The 20,327-nt window shown below is 37.2% G+C and overlaps 1 protein-coding gene across 4 annotated transcripts in view; it reads right to left on the minus strand.

Annotated features, from left to right (window-relative positions):
* LOC129778937 (zinc finger CCCH domain-containing protein 13) overlaps positions 1-20,327 on the minus strand; it is a 65,616-nt gene that overhangs the window by 12,044 nt on the left and 33,245 nt on the right. For all 4 annotated transcript variants that reach the window (XM_055786125.1, XM_055786126.1, XM_055786123.1 and 1 more), the window contains 2 exons: positions 11,511-11,777; positions 7,657-7,883 (listed from right to left, as the gene is read on the minus strand). In XM_055786125.1, the coding sequence (XP_055642100.1) occupies positions 7,657-7,883; positions 11,511-11,705 (422 nt within the window). In that variant the 5' untranslated portion in view covers positions 11,706-11,777. The remainder of the gene's footprint in view (positions 1-7,656; positions 7,884-11,510; positions 11,778-20,327) is intronic.

Consider the following 20,327-nt stretch of genomic DNA (forward strand, 5'->3'; position numbering starts at 1 on the left):
AACTTCAAAGGACGAGTCTGAAGAATGCCTCAAGTTTGACTTTTCTTCATGCGATTTTAATCTTTTGAATTCTGTGCTTGCTGGAATTGAGTGGGAACGAGTTTTGAACAACGATTCAGTAGATCAGATGTTATCAAATTTTAACGAATTTATTCATGATGTCTTCAGTCGCCATATCCCTCGAAGAAGAAGAGTGTCAAGCTCCGTTTACAATAAACCTTGGCGGACTCCTGAGCTACGAAATCTTCGCAACAACCTCCGCAAGGTGCGCAATCGTTATTTCAATTCGAAGAATAAAACTGATAGAGCTAGACTTCGAAATTTTGACTTGGAATACAGGAGTCTCCTTTCTGAAACATACAAAAACTATCTGCTAAGAATTCAGGCAACGGTTAAACAAGATCCTTCATGTTTTTGGAGTTTCGTCAAGAAAAGAAAAGTAAGCAGTAATATTCCTGGTTCGGTTAGTTACAATGAGACCGTTTCTACCACTAGTTCAGATACCGCCAATCTGTTTGCTGCCTTCTTCGAAAGTGTCTTCAGCAAAGCATCACCGGTTCAACGTCACGATCGTTTTGAGGAAATACCGATCCATAACATAAACCTACCGTGCATTCAGTTCACTCCAGAGGAAGTGAGGAAAGGTCTCGAGGATCTTGACCCAAAAAAGGACCAGGTACAGATAACATACCGCCCGCATTTTTGAAGTACTGTGCCTCTTCGCTTGCCAAGCCCATCACTGCTGTTTTTAACCGTTCACTCTCGGACAGAATATTCCCGACCGCATGGAAATCAGCGTACATAGTGCCAATCTACAAGTCAGGTGCCGATGATTTAAAACTATTTCGTGTCATAGTTTCACCAGATGATTGTGCTGCTCTGCAAAACGACATAAATCGTTTGCTTGTCTGGTGTGGCGACAACGGAATGCGAGTTAATTGCAAAAAAAAGCAAAGTGATATCCTTCTCCCGTTGCAGTAACGTTTTAGTCCATCAATACAACATGGAATCAGTTGCCTTAGAGCGTATCAATTCATGTTTCAAATCGCTGAACAGTATTCCAGCGTAGAGCGAACTAAAATAAAGTAATCTTCGATAATTTATATCTCAAAATCTATGAGTTGTACCGAAATAGCGTCTTAGAAAGTGTTATAGAGTATTGATGTTTAAAAGTGAAAAAAACATACACTGAAAAAAAAATTAGTACTCTTTTTTTATTTACGAAAAAAAAGTTCAATTTGCTATATCTAAAATATGTATTTTATAATTTTAACTCTTTCTATGACACTATTTCGGTACGACTCATAGATTTTGAGATATAAATTATCAAAGATGTCTCTTACTAAAATACATACGTCCTTTGAAAAGTTACGCTGATTATGGAAATGGGAAAATTGGATGCTCGAATGGTCGTGCATATTATGAAAAAATTGTCATTGGATTGCAATAACTCTGAATAAAGTTCAACTATTAAAAATTGCTTCAAAAAAACTACATAAAAGTTCTACTCCAATGATCAAAGCGAAAAGCGAGTACATATTGTATGAGTACATAATGGAGAGATGTAAACGGATAAGATGATTAGCTAATTTATTCGTTTATAACAAGATTTCTTCGAATATAACCACTCTCTTTTCTAAAATGTATGTTTTACTAAAGTGGTACTCACTAAATTCTATTAGTTGCTCAAAAAATACATTCAAACTCAAGAGTACCACATTATAAAATGATAATAGGGTATTCCAGAGTATGCAGTTAGATGAAGATGCCGGATAATTGCACTAAGGCTGGATTATTGATAAAATATTTGAAATATGCGAGTGTTATGGCTATGTTGGTTCAAAATTGACAATTCTCATTCTTTTAAGCCGATGTTTTCAAGTTTTGAAGATTTTAGTTTAAAAATGTAATAAATATTAGGTGTAATATTCGTTTGGAGATAATTTTTAGAATAGCCAATTGATGTTCAACAATCTTCTCGAACACCACATGGTCGGTGTTAAGTCATGTGACATCTCATTTCGATACGTAATTCCTGCTGCACGCATGATTTTCCAAATCTGATTAATGTGGTATATAGCTTACGAAATGCTTAACCTAATGCAATCAATAACCCGAAATTTTCAATTTTGCAACTTGGTCTCCTCTGACTTAACACCGACCACATGTCGGTCAGATGTTTCCAAGTTATGATTTTTCCTTCGGTAACTTATTCTGAAAATGTTCTAATAAAAAATATTCTGAGCAAAAATTGATCATATGGAAATTGAATTAAACTGTAAACTGCATAGATGATTTATAATAGACTACTTTGAGAAAGAAAAGTGACAACAGAGAAGCAGAGAAAAATGTATTTCCCTCCAGAAATTCACTGATGGGAAACGTACTAGCTACAAATTAAAGGGCTCAGTTTCTCCGCGTCTCTACTTAACAAAATTATAATTGCATTGTGTGCGATGAAACTAGAACGACCCGTGGGTAATCTCGGGCATAGAATTGCATAAATTTTACACATTATTGTGGTATCACGATGGGGGGGAGCTACATCGCCACAGATATGCCTTAGTATAACATGTTATGGGGAACCGAGCTGAAATCACGTTGGCTGTAGTAATCCATTTGAATGTAAAATAATTACTCAAATGGTTCACTTAAGATTGGGAAACAAGCTGAGTTGGGTGCGATGGATGCGATGCGATGGATTGTCAAGCTGCCTGCTTGCGTGCTCTGTGAATGAGGAATGAAACGATGGAAGGCGATGGAAAAATTCGGTCACAGCCAGTTCCATTGTATCTTATCCAATCTTCTGACAAATCGAGGCCAACAACTCCGTCGTCGTCGTCGTCCTATGCAGCGGTTTTGTTCTTGTGTATTCATGGCAGCACACAGTTTTACAAACGTACTGTCAGTGCACCCACTAATTGTTTCGATGTGGTTTCAGATATGTTATACAAATTTTCTAAGGGAATAGAGAACTTGGGTGCATGGCTTTGGAACAGTAACAGCGAAAGCGACGACATCGAAGTCATCACATAAATTTTATTGAGATCGGTCGGTCCGGTTCGTTTGACTCATTCAGTTGAGGAGTTTTGCTTGTCATAATTGTCCATCAAGGCATACCGTGCGAATATCAAGGTTAAATATTAAATTCTCATGGTGTGGGTCCAATTCTTTCCAATCAAAAATACTATTCATGCAACTATGTTGCACAACATTACGCTATTTCAAATGAGGTGTATTCAACTCATATTAAAATAGTGAGCATACATTAAAAAAAAGAGTTTAGACGTCGAAGCGTCGAGAAAAAAAAGCTTAATAAAATACAGAATAGCAAGAATTTTGCTGCTGCATATTTTGTACTCTATTGTAAATACCGTTTAACACGTTCGTCGCCCAACGCGGCGTTTTTGAGTTTCTTGCGGAGCCCAACTTGCGGATAAATTGCTAAATGAAGATCAAACTTAGTTTTTTACATGATCTAGCAATATTTTGACGTAGGACTACGTCTTTCATTTCTATACCGGGGTGTAAAATCAAAGTTTCGAAAACGAAAGCGTTACGCCGGAAACCGAGACTTTGAGCGTTAATAGCTCCTAAATAACTGAACGAAATGGTATGATAAACACTTCATTCGAAAGATGAAATGTCTACGCGTTATATACTTGTTACTTTTTAATCCAAAAACTTGTTTCAATAGCCTTAAAATTGCTTTGAAAACAGGCTATGGAAATCACCAAACGGTATATAAGCGAGCGCCGCTCGAAAATCCACTCAGTTATAATTGAACAGTGAATTGTCGCTGTTGTCGTGAAGCTAACTTCGTTCATCATGAAAGCGCTGATGAACGGTGTCACCAGGAGCCTGTTTGTGCAGCTTAGACCAGAAGGGAATCCATCAGGAAGAGAGTGATACCACTGAAAAGGCGACCATGAAAGTACCAGCATCGAAAATTGGTTCAGCTTGAGGCATCGGAGCAGCCGCCACACACACATACACGCGCGCAACTCTTTTCATTTGCTGGTTATCGAGCAAAATCCAGAAAGATGTGATCGTTTCTGCAAAATGATCTGCCAGTACCCCTTGGAATTGAAAATTACATTCAAGTGAAAGAGTTTATTTTAATGTTTTCTATCCATATAATACTGCGACCAAATACAATTGATTTTGTGATTTGTCAATCAAGTGCAGTTAGCAGTTAGTGCACCCGTGGCCGAGTGGTTAGCGTCTCACATTATCATGCCGGGTGTTCGGGTTCGATTCCCGTTCTGGCCGGGGGATTTTTCGTCAAAGAAATTTCCTTCGACTTGCACTGTGGTCATGCGTATTCAAGAGCTTGCCCCTCGGAATACATTCAAGGCGTGTTATTTGGCTTAAGAAATCTCGACCAAGTATTAATAAATGACGCTAGTTAATGCATACGTTGAGACGGCAAAAGTTCCACAAGGGAACGTTAACGCCATTCAAGAAGAAGAAGAAGTGCAGTTAGCAGGAAAGGAAAATTATTCTTCCACGTCAGTAGAATATTTTCCTATCCAATATTGGATGCATAAAACCTTGTGCCTCCAACGCAACACTCTCGTTTTCGAAGTCCTCCAAATATTCATTTATTCATTCATTCAGAATGGATTCAGATTCAACTTTCAACAAATGATCAACGATAGTCCTACGTCACCCTTGCGGTTAAAACATAGATATAACCCACTTCCTGTTTTTTTTAAATTTGAAGAAGAATTGAGAACACATGCCAAAGTCATATTATACGGGTTTCCCAAAAAACTGCAGTACAATCCATCTATACTGTAAATTAATAAAAAGCATAGCATAAACATTATAATGATATGGTTATGATTTTATTATTCTTCTACGTGTCCTATACCCACATTTAGGTACCTATTCTATACAATTCCTTTTGAAAATTCTATTCAATTCGAACGAGGAATGTGTCACCAATATTTGGGTGACGGGGCGACAAAAAAGTTAATGTAACACTTTCAGAGAAAGTGAGAAAGTCCTGTATTTCTAAATAAAATTGCAGTAAATTGAAAATAGATTTTTGTCATTTGTTCCAGCAGTACAAAACTTATTCGAGTTGTGACAAAATTATCAGAGCTATCGATTCAAATAAACATTTGAACATTTGTTGATGACGGGGTAAAACACCCAGTTTGTCATTATTGTTGACAAACATAAATCGTTTACTGCCAGTGTTACCAAATCATTCAGCAATTTTCTGCATTTTTTTCCCAGTAGTTTATGAAATACACATTAAATATTTTTGATTTATGTCATAACTATTTGAACAACCACAGTTCAAATAAATCAACCGGTATTCCAGACCTCCCGAATGTTTCTTCATCCGATGCTTTTATTCCATGCAAACCATAAAAGGATGGAGCAAATCTAAAATGTGTCTATAAGTGGTTCAATCAGATTATAACTTGCAAACTTAACCTGCGCCTGTACTGTTGAACATCGATAAACAAAGTCATACGAAGCATTTGTGAATAAATTTCACATAAATTCTGGATGATAAGAATGAATCTACATACCTCTAAGGTATTCACAAAATTGACTCAAATGGACGGTAATAAACATTTCGGTATACTGACATATCACAGATAATTATGCTAATACGAACAACAACAAAATGGCAATTATCCACTTGAAAAAAAGTGAACAATTATCTGTTTATCTCTTCTTTTAAATAATAATCAATTTCTCACCGACTGGATGAAAGTAAAAAATCGCATCTACGGGGGATTGAAATTTCATTTGTTTTGGTACGACATTTCTGTATCCGTTTGATCAATCTTGAACCGTAGTGAGCTCGGACGGCATATAAATGTACATATTGTACATCAAATGCATAATATCAATCAAGTCGGTCAATTTGTTATTTCGTTGGCGTAACTTACCATACAATTACTGCGTAACTTTTGTGGGAAAAATACGTTATATTGACAGTAACTTATAACCATATTCTGAATAGTATTCCTATACTGTTTGTCATACTAGCAAAAATGGTATCATCTTGAATAAATTAATTACAGACAACCACCTTCCGTTTCATATCGTTTCTTATGAAAACTGGTTTTGGATGGCTCACAGCTCAACAGTTTATTTGAAGACACCTTGTTGTCAATGACATTTATCATGTTAATTAACTTGCATACATTCTCAACAGCGGTGAGATTTGGAAACTCCCCAACCCGAATGCATCTTGATTCCTAACACACCATTGACCTTTTATCGGTCTTCAAATTCTATCACCAACAGAACTATGGCGTTTTGTGCCCGTAAACTATCATCTATATATATATATATATATATATATATATATATATATATATATATATATATATATATATATATATATATATATATATATATATATATATATATATATATATATATATATATATATATATATATATATATATATATATATATATATATATATATATATATATATATATATATTACTCAATCTTGATATTTTGGTACGTACTAGGAATTTAGTAGTAAAGGGTAAATTCAACGGGGTCGATTAGAATATCAATCAATGAACTGTTCTGCGATTAGACCCATGAACTTGCGCTTAGTACGAAAACGTGAATGTTTGAAGGTATTGATAACAAAAAACAAATTTTGGGCGGGACGAAGTTTGTCGGGTCAGCTAGTTCATTATAATTCCATAAGCGATAGTGATATTTATGCAATAACGTGTTGCCGAATTAATCAATATAATCACCCTTATTCTAAAATCCAATCTTATTCTACCAGAACGGAACGTAATTTTGCATTCTGAAATCCATTCCGCCTCAAAACCCGTCGCGTTGTGCAATTGTAGCAACATTTCCACGCTATTATACATTGACGACATTGAAAGTCGTGTTCCATTACAGTGAAGCGAAAATGGTAATGTATTTCGAATGGAATAAACACACATAAAGGAATAAAAATTATTAATGAAAATTAATTTTTCGTATAAAATATGTATTCGATGTGATAAAGTTAAACATTTTGTGCAAATGTTGGAAACGAAAATTGTGCAGCGGAAATATAGTCTATCTTCTAAGTATTGGAATAACATTTAGTAATTTCAATAATATTTCACTTATATGTATTATATTGCTTTCGGATCTGCGAGTCCGAGTAAAGATTTTCACAAATACTAATGAACGATTTCGCCGATAATTTTACGGCAATGCAAGGTTGCCACATATACACAAGGGTGGATTTAAGTTGAACGGATTCAAGAATGCCATACTCTATTTGGGTCGAATCGTGAAATCCGATCGAGTATCAATTTCGATCGGATTCCGGAGTATGGGTGAATATCTCAGGTCATTTAAAGCAAAATCGTTGTTGGTTGTGTAAACATCATAGAAATTCAATCGAAGAGCCACTGTTTTAAAACTAATCGTAATTAGAAATTTAGGATGCAGTTATTTTCACAAATGTTTTCTTTATTTTTTGTTTAATCGGTAATAATTGAATTTGATTGAATTTTGTTTTATTGAAGTCAGAAGAATGAAATATATAGTTAATCTTCTACTTTTGGCGGGCGATGCGTTTACATCCAGATGTATGATAACTTTACCTGTTTATGGTTAATATAACAACAAATAAATGGAATTGAGCACTATCAGTTACCTGGTTTCTAGTTCGCCAAATCGTTTCTGATTCTCGGGTCTATTTATCAGTATCTGCAGCTGATCATTCAGGGCCTGAGCTGTTGTTTCCGAGTCGCAGCGGTAGGCGTGCACGTGGAGTGGACACTTGGTGGCCGGATTGTACAATAGAAGAATACAAGCTACAATATCTTCTGTCTGAACAGAACATGTTATAGCGCCATGTGGAATGAAGTGTTTTGCTGAACCCTGCGAATAGAATAAATAAAATAATTCAATTATCAAATCATATTACAATTCATTAACTAAATACCAAGAACACTCGGAATACTACAATTTCAACAAAAATCAACTTGATTATAATCTCAATTTCAAGCTTCTAGGCAGGGTGTTACGATTTAAATTTGGTCGACTTCAAATCAACGCATTCGTTTTCATCGCGCATTTATAAAACTTAAAAATTTCACATTGTATAGGCGTGTGAGAATTATGTTTCTATTTTGACAAGTGTAATTTTTTTCAAAGAAGGCTTCAAGAAGAGAAGTAGTTCAAAAGTTATGATTTATTGAAAAAGTCAAGGGTGCCAATGAAACACGTCATCTCGAATTTCAAAAAGTTACCCCATACAAAATGTTCACTCAAGGGAACGTAGCGCAAAGCGGTCAAAGTTTGAGTTTTTTTGAAATTCGGAAAATCACTCAAGGGGTTGAGATTTACTGCTACCTCGATTTTGTTTTCTTTTGTCAAAAAAAATTGTCCTCTGTTGACCTCTATTAATTTTTCGGCATTTTTATTAAAAGCAGCTTCTTCTATTCCAGTGGTCCATGGGAGAAGATTTTTACTCTTTTGAAGAGCCCGGAGACAACTCGCGGAATCACATAATATAACGTAAGAAGTGGATCATGTGTGCATTCTAGAGTGGCGATTAGAAGCGAAAGAAGCTTCTGCGCTAAAAATTGAGCATTTGGGAGGAAGAGAAAAACTACCAGTATATCAGTTTTCGAAGATTCCGCAGCCAACACCATCAGTGTTTGCTGAGCCATCAGTATAAACTTGATGTTCAATCCGGAATAATGTTTCAATGAGGTAATTAAAGCAGGTTTTTAATTTAGGATCTGCAGAATCTGATCTTCTGCACGAAGCTCTTTGAGTAAATTTCGGGCTTTTTTTTGACCGCCTGAGCATGTTGCATGAAACTAAGTTTCTTGTCAAAGATTACTTCAAGTACTTTGAGAGTTTTGACTGAGGGGATTTGAGTTTCAAAATTTTTGGGGTTGGAAATTTTGAAGTGAGCTTTGGGACTACATATATGAAGAACTTTTGATTTTTCCGGGGATATTTCGAAACCAACATTTTGTGCCCAGTCTAGAGCGGAATCAATTGCTCTCTGAAGTCTTCTTCTTGTTGCTGATGCAGCGACGCTAATTGAAACTAGCACGAGGTCATGTGCATACACAAGGTTTTTACGTTATCCGGAATTTTTGCAAAAAAAGATTGCATAATAACTTTCATGGATTTTCATGATGATTTTGTGTTGCTGATTATGGTTCTGAGGATTCTATTTTCTAGGATTTTTTTGACATAGAAACCGAGTCTTCCACGGATCTCCCAGTCGAAGAGACTCTTCAATACTGGGTACCTCCATGCTCGATCAAATGCCTTACTTAGATCAAGTGATGACCTTTTTCGATAACGTAACGTAACGCATATAATGTAAGGCCCCTTGGTTTAGATGGCTGTGTTGGGGAAACCGTAAATCGGGCCAATCAAAACAGGGCAATTAGGTCGTTTAGATGGCGCTTGACATTTTACAATTATTCAATTGCTTATCTCAGGAAAAATTACATTTTATTAATTGTGATAGATGCGTAGAAATATTTCCTATCAATTGATGCAAACAACTTTCCGATCTATTAAGAAGTGCTCGATATCTATATATATTTTCAAATGTTCATCAATATGGGTATCAAATGAATACCAGGAAGTATTCTCAGTACCGTCCATCTTGCCAAGATAAGATTAAGTCTAAAGACATAGAAGAAACAGAAAAGCTCGCAAAAATGATGATTTTTACCGTAGTAATTTCACCGGAAGTACTCAGTACTGTTTTGACCAGATTTGATACAGTGCACTACTCAAAGGACGCGGTGGCCTGGTACCAAACCAACGAAGTTCAGTTCGTACCGAAGAAGATGAATCCGCCAAATTGTCTTCATGCGGGCCAATTAAACCTTTTTGAGTATTTAAAATATCATATTTGAGAAAATGTTCTATCGTAAATTTCGCAAAAAACACTACAAAAAAGAGGCCAAATAGCATAGCACATAGCCGGCATTTACAACATCCTCCTCCTTCTGGAGAAATGTGAGAATATCGAACTGGATTCACCTGGTTCAGGTCACCCGACGGAGCTGAGCTGTGGAGGAAGACTGTAAACAAGGTGACCCAACATTCCGAGCCTTGGGCGCCTTGGGAAGAAGTAAGGGAAATCAGGGAAAACCCGACACTGTGGGTAAAACTAACACCCCCTGATAATTTCAGTTAGAAGCAATTTTTTGAAAATTTTCCGATGTCCCCTCTATACACTTGTCATCTCTTACGTTTCGAGTCACCACACAGCTGCGGAAGTCGCTTTGTTGTCAAAACAAACAACAAAACAAAATCGGTTAGTAAACAGGAGACAGTCCATGTAAAATTTCGCTCGTGGAATTTAAGTGTTTAAGTCGGAAAATTTCGAAATATTCGATACTTTTATGAGCTTAATTCATCGTAGATAATTGTCCAGTATAATTTGTGTATAGTAATCAATGTTCGAAAACATTGTTTTGAAATTTCGAGTCCATTCGAGGTAACACCGACACCTTCAGTCACGGTAAAACCGACACCTAGTTTGAGTTTCACAGACTGGAAAAATATGTTCTTACTTTTTGTAGATGCCTCGTGTTTATATTCGAAAGACAAAACGGTTGAGCTGAACTCATAAAACAGCCAGAACCAACGTTGAACCGGGCATGTCAACAAAAAAGCCTGGCAGAGCTCATGGTATTCCTTCGTTCACATAATCTGGGAACTTAAAGTGTCCACATAGTATATAGATAACCTCTTAATAATTTGAAATTATTTAACAAGTTTTCATTATTTTCTTCAAAGGTGTCGGTTTTATCCGACAAGGTGTCAATTTCACCCACACTTCCATTTATTTTACCTGAAAGTATCAATTTTTGTATTCTATCAAAATTCGAGTTCTACTCAAAAAATGAACAGATATTGTAGAATGGTTCATAAACAGTGGAAGAGAGGTTCTGTAACGATTTGAAGTCGAGGACTCATGGTAGATCTTGGGAATATATGGAAATCCTTAGGGTGTCGGTTCTGCCCTGATTTCCCCTACTTGATCAATATGAATATTTTTATATGGAAGCCTGTCTAAGCAGCTGAAGCTGCTGGTGAAAAACATCTTTCCGAAGAAGTGCGACGTTAGACAAAACGGAGGAGCAGATGATCGTCAAGACCGAGAACATGCCGACATCTACCTATTCATCAGCCATGGCTAAGGTTAAGGCAGGACATAGAAGCATTTTTATAGAAAGCTTAACCCCTTCTAAGGCCGTGGCACCCCAGGAAAAATATTTTTTTCGCTGCACTTGAAATATTATTTTAATATTTTACAAACACTTCTAAAGGAATCTGGCAATACTCCATTTTTGGGCTGCTAAAAATGTACTATATTAATTTGAAAGTCATGTTTATGTAACAAAACCGCGATTTCAGAGCGCCGGCTAAAATTCTGCTTAAATTTGTTGAAGGTATTTTACCGCAATTCTTTCTAAAAAGCACTCAACATATTTTTTGAACAATGATGGTTATGATACTCACTTGTATTATTTTGAGCCCCTTGTGGGATATCTGAAGTGTCACTTTCAACGACTCGTGTTCTTTAGACTTTTCTATTAGCCTAGGAATTACTGGCATCAGAACTCTCGATCCTCGAAGTCCTTTCGCTTCCTGAGCCCCAAGAAACCACACGTAATAGGATGCTTTCTGGACATCCTTACGTAATCGTAGGGCCATCGTTCGTATATATGCTTCGGGTCGTCCTAGGGATCTCGTCTACCGATATGGACAGTCCAAAACCCACATGATCTGAAAATAATCGGAAATTAGTTATTAGTTAAAAAAAAGAAGTTTCTAAATTCTCTTAAAATAATAATGTAGTTTCTTCGTGCACTCTTCGCTATAACTTATAACAATAGCCTAATCTTAGTCAACTTCTTCGCAGTCACCGAAATAGCAGTATATAGTACCTACTTTATACACTGAAGTGAATCGGCAGCACTTCAAATCAGACCAAAGATTTCTAGTGTGCAGTAGCAACTGAGACGCGATAGATCACGGGAGAAAACCGAGAAAGGATGACAGAAATGCAGCTTAAAACTTGTGAAAATTGAATTTTGCAGCGACCCCCGTGACGAAATTAACATTATCAGTGCTTATCTCAAAAATAATGGTAAGAGTTCCGAAAACATGCAAAAACGTTGCTGGTATAAGTTATCAACTTTGGTTGAAGGAATTTCATCACTTCAATCTCGGATATATTTCGACAAAGTAGTGCCACATTTAGAACTTATCCATTTGTGGGTTTTCTCTTCTAATGCACCAAAGCTGGAAAAAAACATAAATTACTGTTTATGGAAAAGGCACTTGCAAAAACTACTCGACAGACAGTCTCGACTAGTCTAGCCAATAAAGATATGCCAGATGAATTAAAGATAAGTCATAAGTAACATTATGCAACACAAAATACATACACATGCCGTACACAAGCAGCACATAAGGATAAGTATCAATCGTTTATCGTAAATGCATTACATGCGATAAATACTTTTTCCTTGTTTGAGCAGCCAACATCTTAGCCACTCAATTGATTACTAACAACAATCTCTCTATCGTATACCAAGTATATTTCTATGGCCATATAAACTGCAGTTTGTATCTTTCTTAAATCGACATTTGTCGAAGTGTGGTTCGAAAAGATTAACTTTGTTCATTATCAAAGATAAAACAGGAAAAAATAGTCAAAATAATCGACTGCAAATGGAACTTCAATGATCTAACTTTTATCTAATATATCATTAGCTTTGAATGAGAACAGGTTTGTGTGTCTCTGACGTTAACACGTAGAGTCCCGGATTATTCGTGCTGCGCTTTTCATTCAGTCCGCATTAGGAGCATTTGCACCATATTAGTGTTAATATTCCTAAATCCAACTAACACATTAAATACATAGTTTCTATAGTATATGTTTCAATCAATGATCAATTTCTATACCCATAAAGTAGCTGTTTATTTTCTCGAAAGAAACAAAATTAGAATACTCGCAGTTCAAACTTATTTAGTCGATACAGCTGGGGCCCGCCAATCAACTCAAACGTGTCTACGACAAAACCGTAGAACATTTCCGCGCCTGATAACTGATGTCACAGCACTGCTCATAATATGCAGAAAATCTCAGAAAAGCCAGGTGGGGGAACAATGTGCGTAATCTCAAGAAGGAAGTATTTTTGTCTGCACAAGATCCGTGTTTGAGTTACACTCGACTATCATGGCGAGTATATGATGTGTTGAGAAATGAATGAATTTTCTGGTAGTAACTAGTATGCGAATATACACCATTATAGATCAAACTAATGGTCGCAGTGGTTCAAGGCTCCTACAAAAAAAACAAGTATGCGAATTCAAGCACGACATTGAGTTATATATTGATGAATAATTGGATTGAAAAGGGAAAAGGACTAGGAAGCCATTCATGCAGTGCATAACATTTTCACCAGTCTCTCATAAGAACCAACATTGTCATATTCAGCGAACTTGAACAACGATTGAATACCACAAACAGTATGAACAAATTTCATTAAGCTCTGAAATATGTTCGATAATCCATTCGATGATCACACCAGGAGGTGGTAAGTGCTGCGATGAACTAACCACGTGAAATCTAAAATTATTTACTGCGAAGACACTTCAACGCCACAGCAAAATACGATTTAACCTTTAGCCAGCTGATGTCATCGCGGTAAGGGTGAATGAAAAAGGCTACTGACGGATGCTTCAATGTGAAATCGTTGATCATTCGTCACTCTGCCGTTGGGAACATTCAACATTGGCATCGCATTTTTTATAGTTTGACTGATTGACAATCGTCTGAATTGACGGAATGCACAAATAAGTAAAGCATATAAACTATTGCTAATTAAATTCGTAGTATGCTTACCTAATGCATTTAATAAATTAAGGGGGTATTCTAAAGGGTGTGTCACATCAAATTGCATCACGGAAAAAACGCTGTAGAAATTCGCCCAGTAGACCGATCCTTTTGAAAATTTTAGACTGTAAAATAAAAACTATTAAACAACTTTTGGCATTTTCTTTTTATTCATACTTCGAGCCCAAGCCCGTATGCTCGCAGCTTCCTCTTTACCCCGTCCATAAGGTTCTGTACAACGTCAGGTTGTAGTTTTTTTTTGAACAGAAATCCATTTTCTCTTGAAGTCCGCCTCCGATTTGACAACTTTTGGGTTCTTCCGGAGGGCCTGCTTCATAATCGCCCAATATTTCTCTATTGGGCGAATCTCCGGCGCGTTGGGCGGGTTCATTTCCTTTGGCACGAAGGTGACCCCCTTGGCTTCGTACCACTCCAACACGTCCTTTGAATAGTGGCACGAAGCGAGATCCGGCCAGAAGATGGTCGGGCCCTCGTGCTGCTTCAATAGTGGTAGTAAGCGCTTCTGTAGGCACTCCTTAAGGTAAACCTGCCCGTTTACCGTGCCGGTCATCACGAAGGGGGCGCTCCGCTTTCCGCAAGAGCAGATCGCTTGCCACACCATGTACTTTTTGGCAAACTTGGATAGTTTCTGCTTGCGAATCTTCTCCGGAACGCTGAATTTGTCCTCTGCGGAGAAGAACAACAGGCCCGGCAGCTGACGAAAGTCCGCTTTGACGTAGGTTTCGTCGTCCATTACCAGGCAATGCGGCTTCGTCAGCATTTCGGTGTACAGCTTCCGGGCTCGCGTCTTCCCCACCATGTTTTGCCTTTCGTCGCGGTTAGCAGCCTTCTGAACATTGTATGTACGCAGGCCCTCCCGCTGCTTGGTTCGCTGGACGAATGAACTTGACAAATTCAGCTTATTGGCGACATCCCGGACCGAACTTCTCGGATCACGTCTAAACTGCTTAACTACGCGCTTGTGATCTTTTTCACTGACGGAGCATTCATTTTTGCCGTTCTTCACCTTCCGGTCGATGGTTAGGTTCTCGAAGTATCGTTTTAGTACTCTGCTGACCGTGGATTGGACGATTCCCAGCATCTTACCGATGTCCCGATGTGACAACTCCGGATTCTCGAAATGAGTGCACAGGATTAATTCACGACGCTCTTTTTCGTTCGACGACTTTTTTTCAAATTTACGAAAAATTGACAGTGAAGCATGACCAACGTGATCTATACACTCTTATCTGATTATAAGCGAAAGCTGAAGATATAATTCCTAAAAATTAAATTTCTACAGCGTTTTTTCCGTGATGCAATTTGATGTGACACACCCTTTAGTGTAGAGGCACGAATTTCGGAAGTTTTTTTTCGAGCTCCGAAAAAATAAAACAAAGGATGTTTTTACTACTCATTATATCATTATTTGTTTATCTATCTTTCAACAATAAAACAAAAAAAAATCGAACAGATTCTGAATCAGTAAAGATGCCGCGATCGCATGAAAAAAAAAGTCAAAACCATGTTTTTTGACAAAATTACGGCCGTTTGAAGAAAAAATGCTGTTTAAAACGCTTTTTTCTTACGTTTCCCGATTTAAAAAAAAAACAGGGTCTCTCAGATTAAACGCACACGCAAAAAAATCAAATAGCTCCTTATTATTTTTTTTTTTCGCTCCGTCGATGGTAACACTGCATTCCCTACTTCGGGACGATAATATTCGGCTACTCATTCAGTCTGATCGGATGGTTTTTAGTGTCAAGATGTACAATATACAAAAACGAGATGCATGCAAATTGTATTCATATAAATTCGACAGATATTGGATCAGTACAACTTGAGATATCGTGTACGTCAGTTTGAAAAAACTAGTTTCGAGAAAAAAGCGTTTGAAGTTAATTGTTATAGACGTACCAGGATAGACACCGCATCACTAAAATGGTTATAGCTCGGTAAGCAATAAGATTTTCGAAAAGTTCTTTCTAGGGCATATTCTTGAATACTTAAGCTTCAGAAATATGAAGAGAAAATTTTTGATTTTTTTCCAATTTCTAGACTAGAATACTCCCTTATACTGCGAATCTAGACAAAAATGTTGAAGTGCATATTTGAGGGAAATACATCGCATGAAATCCAAATGAAATCGCTATTGCTATCAATAATTTTAATTGAAAGCATTTTTTTTTTTTGGTGAACACTAGTGCACTGGATTTTTATTCACACAATTTAGCACTGCCAACCCCGTTTTTATACGTTATAGAGACCTTAGATAAAAAATAATATTGAAACAGTTGAAACAGTTAGTGGCAATATAATTGTCACTGCCCGTTAACCCCAAAAACACTGTCTGCCACTGCCTTGTAAGCTCACCTTATCACGCCTTTGGTTATGCAAAAATCAAAACAATATTTCTAGTGCAAAAAAAAATAATTTCTATATAGACTTACGAAAGCGAAATCATGCTATCCTCATAAGCCCTAAGAGTTGTCTACAAATTCTATGGACACGGCAATAAAAACTGAACTCCTTGACAAAATCCCGACATGGTTGATGCGGTCGATAGCCTACGAACGGGACTTCATGAGAACTAAACCCTGACCTTCCAGTCCTTCCATCTGCAGCTTTTCCCATCCAAAACGAAACAACCAGTATATATTCAAAAATATATACGAAATAATATTCTTTCGTTTGAGGTCTCTTTTTGATGTTCGAGATTCAAACCATCAAGACAAGCTTATTCAATCCTCCATACATCCGAAATATCTTTTTCGTGACTCATTAGCATTTCAGCCGTAACGGAGCCGGATTTATTCCTATACATGTTAAACTTTTACGGTATCTATAAATTGTTAATTACACAGAAGCCATTTTAGGCATAAGAGTATTCCTTTTGTTCTTCCATTGTTCAGTAGTCCGGCCAGCGGGGACTGTTGATATGATCATTGTTGTATTATTTATAGCACAACAACCCCATGAGTTTTATCGTTTGCAAGCCGAATTTGCATATGGATAGAGAGAAACCAGGACTCCGACACTGAATCGATCTCCATCCCTGATGATTATTGCTTGGACGTAGTTATTCTATAAAAACAGAACAATGATCAATTGAATTTTGAACTCACAAACTACGAAGACCCCCAATGTTCTTCTCTTTGGTCTATTTTAAGTTCAGTAAAAAACATTGAAAACACTATTTTTGTAAAACATTTGACCGATTATTTCGAAAAACAGTATATTGAATTGTAAGGAACTGCATTCATGTTTTGAGAAACATGAAGTTTCCAAAGATACAATTGAAGTTCTCCTTAACATGTCCGTCTTATCTTCACTTCCCCTACATCATTTGGATCCCAAACAATTCTCTAGAACCGGTAGAAAGAGTGATCAATATATAAGCAATGAGGATTCTTGAAATCTTTGGCTGAAGTTCTTTCCTGTAAGTGACGTGACCAATGTCGTTATTGAATATTTTGTCCTGAAGTGAGCGGTTCAAAATTGTAGCGGTAGTTATCACGAGCGGAACAATACAGTTCTTCAACAGCACAGGAGGCTGATTATCTGTTCCGAAACGTTCCTTCGGATCGATATTTTCTAGAGCTTTCCGGAGCATGGTAGAGAGAATCATATCGAGATTCTGGGATGGCCATTCCATGAGTTTGATGCAGGTCGATCAGAAGAATAGTTGTGTTTTTTTCCGCAGTATGTTTGGATCATTATCCCACTGGATATGGTATTTTTCCATTATTCTGTACCGCGATTGACGTGGGATAAAAAGATTCTAGCTTTATTATGGAATCCACCCTACTTTTTAGCTCTTATTTAAGTCGATAACGTATGAGGACACGACTTCAAATCTCATCTTAAGTGTGTTTCAGTTGAATTTTTGTCTACTAGTTTTATTCACTGCAGCGCCCTTAGTTGTCACATTGAGAAACTACTCACAGCGTTTTGATCCGGATGGTTAGTTTATTCAGTGGTGAAAATTTCATCAAGATTGAAGGACACATTCAAAATTTAACGACGATGATGAAAAAGTGGTAAAACAAGATAGCAAATACGATTACTAGCAGTACTGTGCAGTAAACAATGGGTGGTATCACACGAGAAGTTCGAAAATTCATCCGAACAGCTGACGAATAGTTTTCATGTTTTTTTCCATTAAAATTCATTAAAATACCTACAAAATGACATCCTTTCCTTTTTGTGCGTTATTTCTATGCTGAGAAATATCCTACTTAATGCGAAATTTTAACTGAAACAGGCATCACTTCACCTCGATATGTACCTCATTGGAATACAATCAAAATTTCACACAATGATATAAGAAAATGTGAAAAGACTGAATGTTTGAACGAACTCCATTTTCGGCAATAGGGCTCTAACGATATCATAGCAAAGTTTCGCTAAACGGGTTTCTTCTTCCGTAATGTATGCATTGTCTGTATTTTATCCTAGTATGTTTGGAGAAGTACAAGGAGTTCCAAAATGGGTGCAATGTGTGCGATTTATGAAAAAAGTAGTAATTCCAAGTGATGGAATTCTCTAAAGCTGCGAAAGCACGCATCTCGAAGACATAAAATTTTTTGACATTTCTTATAAGAATGAAAGATTTTGTATGCAATGCTGGATTCTACCAGTTCACGTAAAGTTTGTTTTGCATTTTTTTTTTCAATACATCATGGTAACAAAAACATAAAGCCAACCTCGCATATTTAAAAAATTTTCTCAATATTTGGACTATTCCATCAAAAACTTCTACCGGAATTTTATAGAACTGTATATTAACTATTACTCTTTCAAGTAATTAACAAATTTTGCCATTTTTTGTTAGATTTTGTTTACTTCCTTACATGACTTCATTAAAGTGTACGAATAGCCGATGACAAAAATAAAATCCCACGCCCAAAAAATTATAATAAAATCATTCAAGAGCTTTGAGTAACCCCTCGTTTCCACATGTTCTGACATCAAGGACTGTGTGATATTATTTACAACCTTTCAGTGATTCAGTTGACGCGATATAGACAAAGTGTTGTTTACGTTGGCCCGTAAAAGTTGATTGTTGTTGTCTACACAAAAAGTTTTCAACAAATTAAAAATGGGTGGGAAGAAAATCAGCATCCAGGTCCGAGTCTTGTTGTTCAGAATCATTTGCAGCAGACTTTACAGCGAAAGATTGCAGAGATGTTCGGAATAAACCGGCCATGAAATTGTACACAAGCACAAAGCTTACGATTCGCTTGCTGGCAGATCCAGAAGAGGCCGTCGTCGGAAGACCAATAGCCGGAAGGATCAACGAATCATCCGGGAAATGAAGAAATCTCCAAAAGTATCAGTCAAAGTCGTTCAGGAAAATCTCTCGTTGGCGGTATCGGCCAGAACCGTACGCCACAGACTAGCTGATTTTTTTTATTTAAATCGTTCATTTTAACAGGCTCAGTTACTTTACTAGTATATATACATTTTTCCTTAATTCTAATGTTAATAATATAGGAAACCGATTACTCGCGGTCGACTCGAGTTTAGAAGGGTGACATATTTTCTTCAGGAAAAGGAGGGGATATGAGGATATATTGACAATGATCACACTCACACTCTCAATCACACTCATCACACTCAATTCTTAAACCTATCTTATATCTAATATGTATTTACATTTCATCTTATTCTTAAGAAGGGATCCGATCTCTCACAAAGGAAAAGGAAAAGGAAAAACTAAGGGTATAAGAACAATCACACACGAAGATCGATAGCTTTAAGGAATACATATATATACATGTAATCAAGGTCTAACGGGGTAACACGTCTCTCACCGGCACCATGGGCTGCCTTCCTCGGGCCCGAAGGGTGTCTTCTAAATTCGATCTGGCGACAAGATACAGCTCGCACGACCAAACAACGTGCTCGATGTCGTGGTAACCTTGGCCACAAACACAAAGATTGTTGTCGGCAAGATTAATACGAATGAGTAGCGCATCTAACGAACAGTGATTGGACATGAGTCGGGAGAAGGTGCGAATAAAGTCCCGACTCAAGTCCAGACTTTCGAACCATGGTTTGAGGCTAACCTTAGGGATAATCGAGTGGAGCCACCGGCCCAATTCATCTTCGTTCCATTTGCGTTGCCAGTTAACGATGGTATTTTTACGAACTAAAGAATAAAATTCATTGAAGGCGATTTGACCCTGATAAATATCGCCCTCAATTGCACCTACCTTTGCTAATGAGTCAGCCCTCTCATTACCCGGAATTGAGCAATGTGAAGGGACCCAGACAAAGGTAATGACATAACAGCGTCTGGATAAAGCACTCAAAATTTCTCGTATTCTCTCAAGGAAGTACGGCGAGTGCTTTTCCGGCCTCACTGAACGGATAGCTTCGACAGGTGTTCAACAGGTCGTGAGGCGACGCTGTCCAGCGCCCAGTGT

This window comes from Toxorhynchites rutilus, chromosome 3 (genome assembly GCF_029784135.1).
Source record: "Toxorhynchites rutilus septentrionalis strain SRP chromosome 3, ASM2978413v1, whole genome shotgun sequence".
Lineage (NCBI taxonomy): Eukaryota > Metazoa > Arthropoda > Insecta > Diptera > Culicidae > Toxorhynchites > Toxorhynchites rutilus.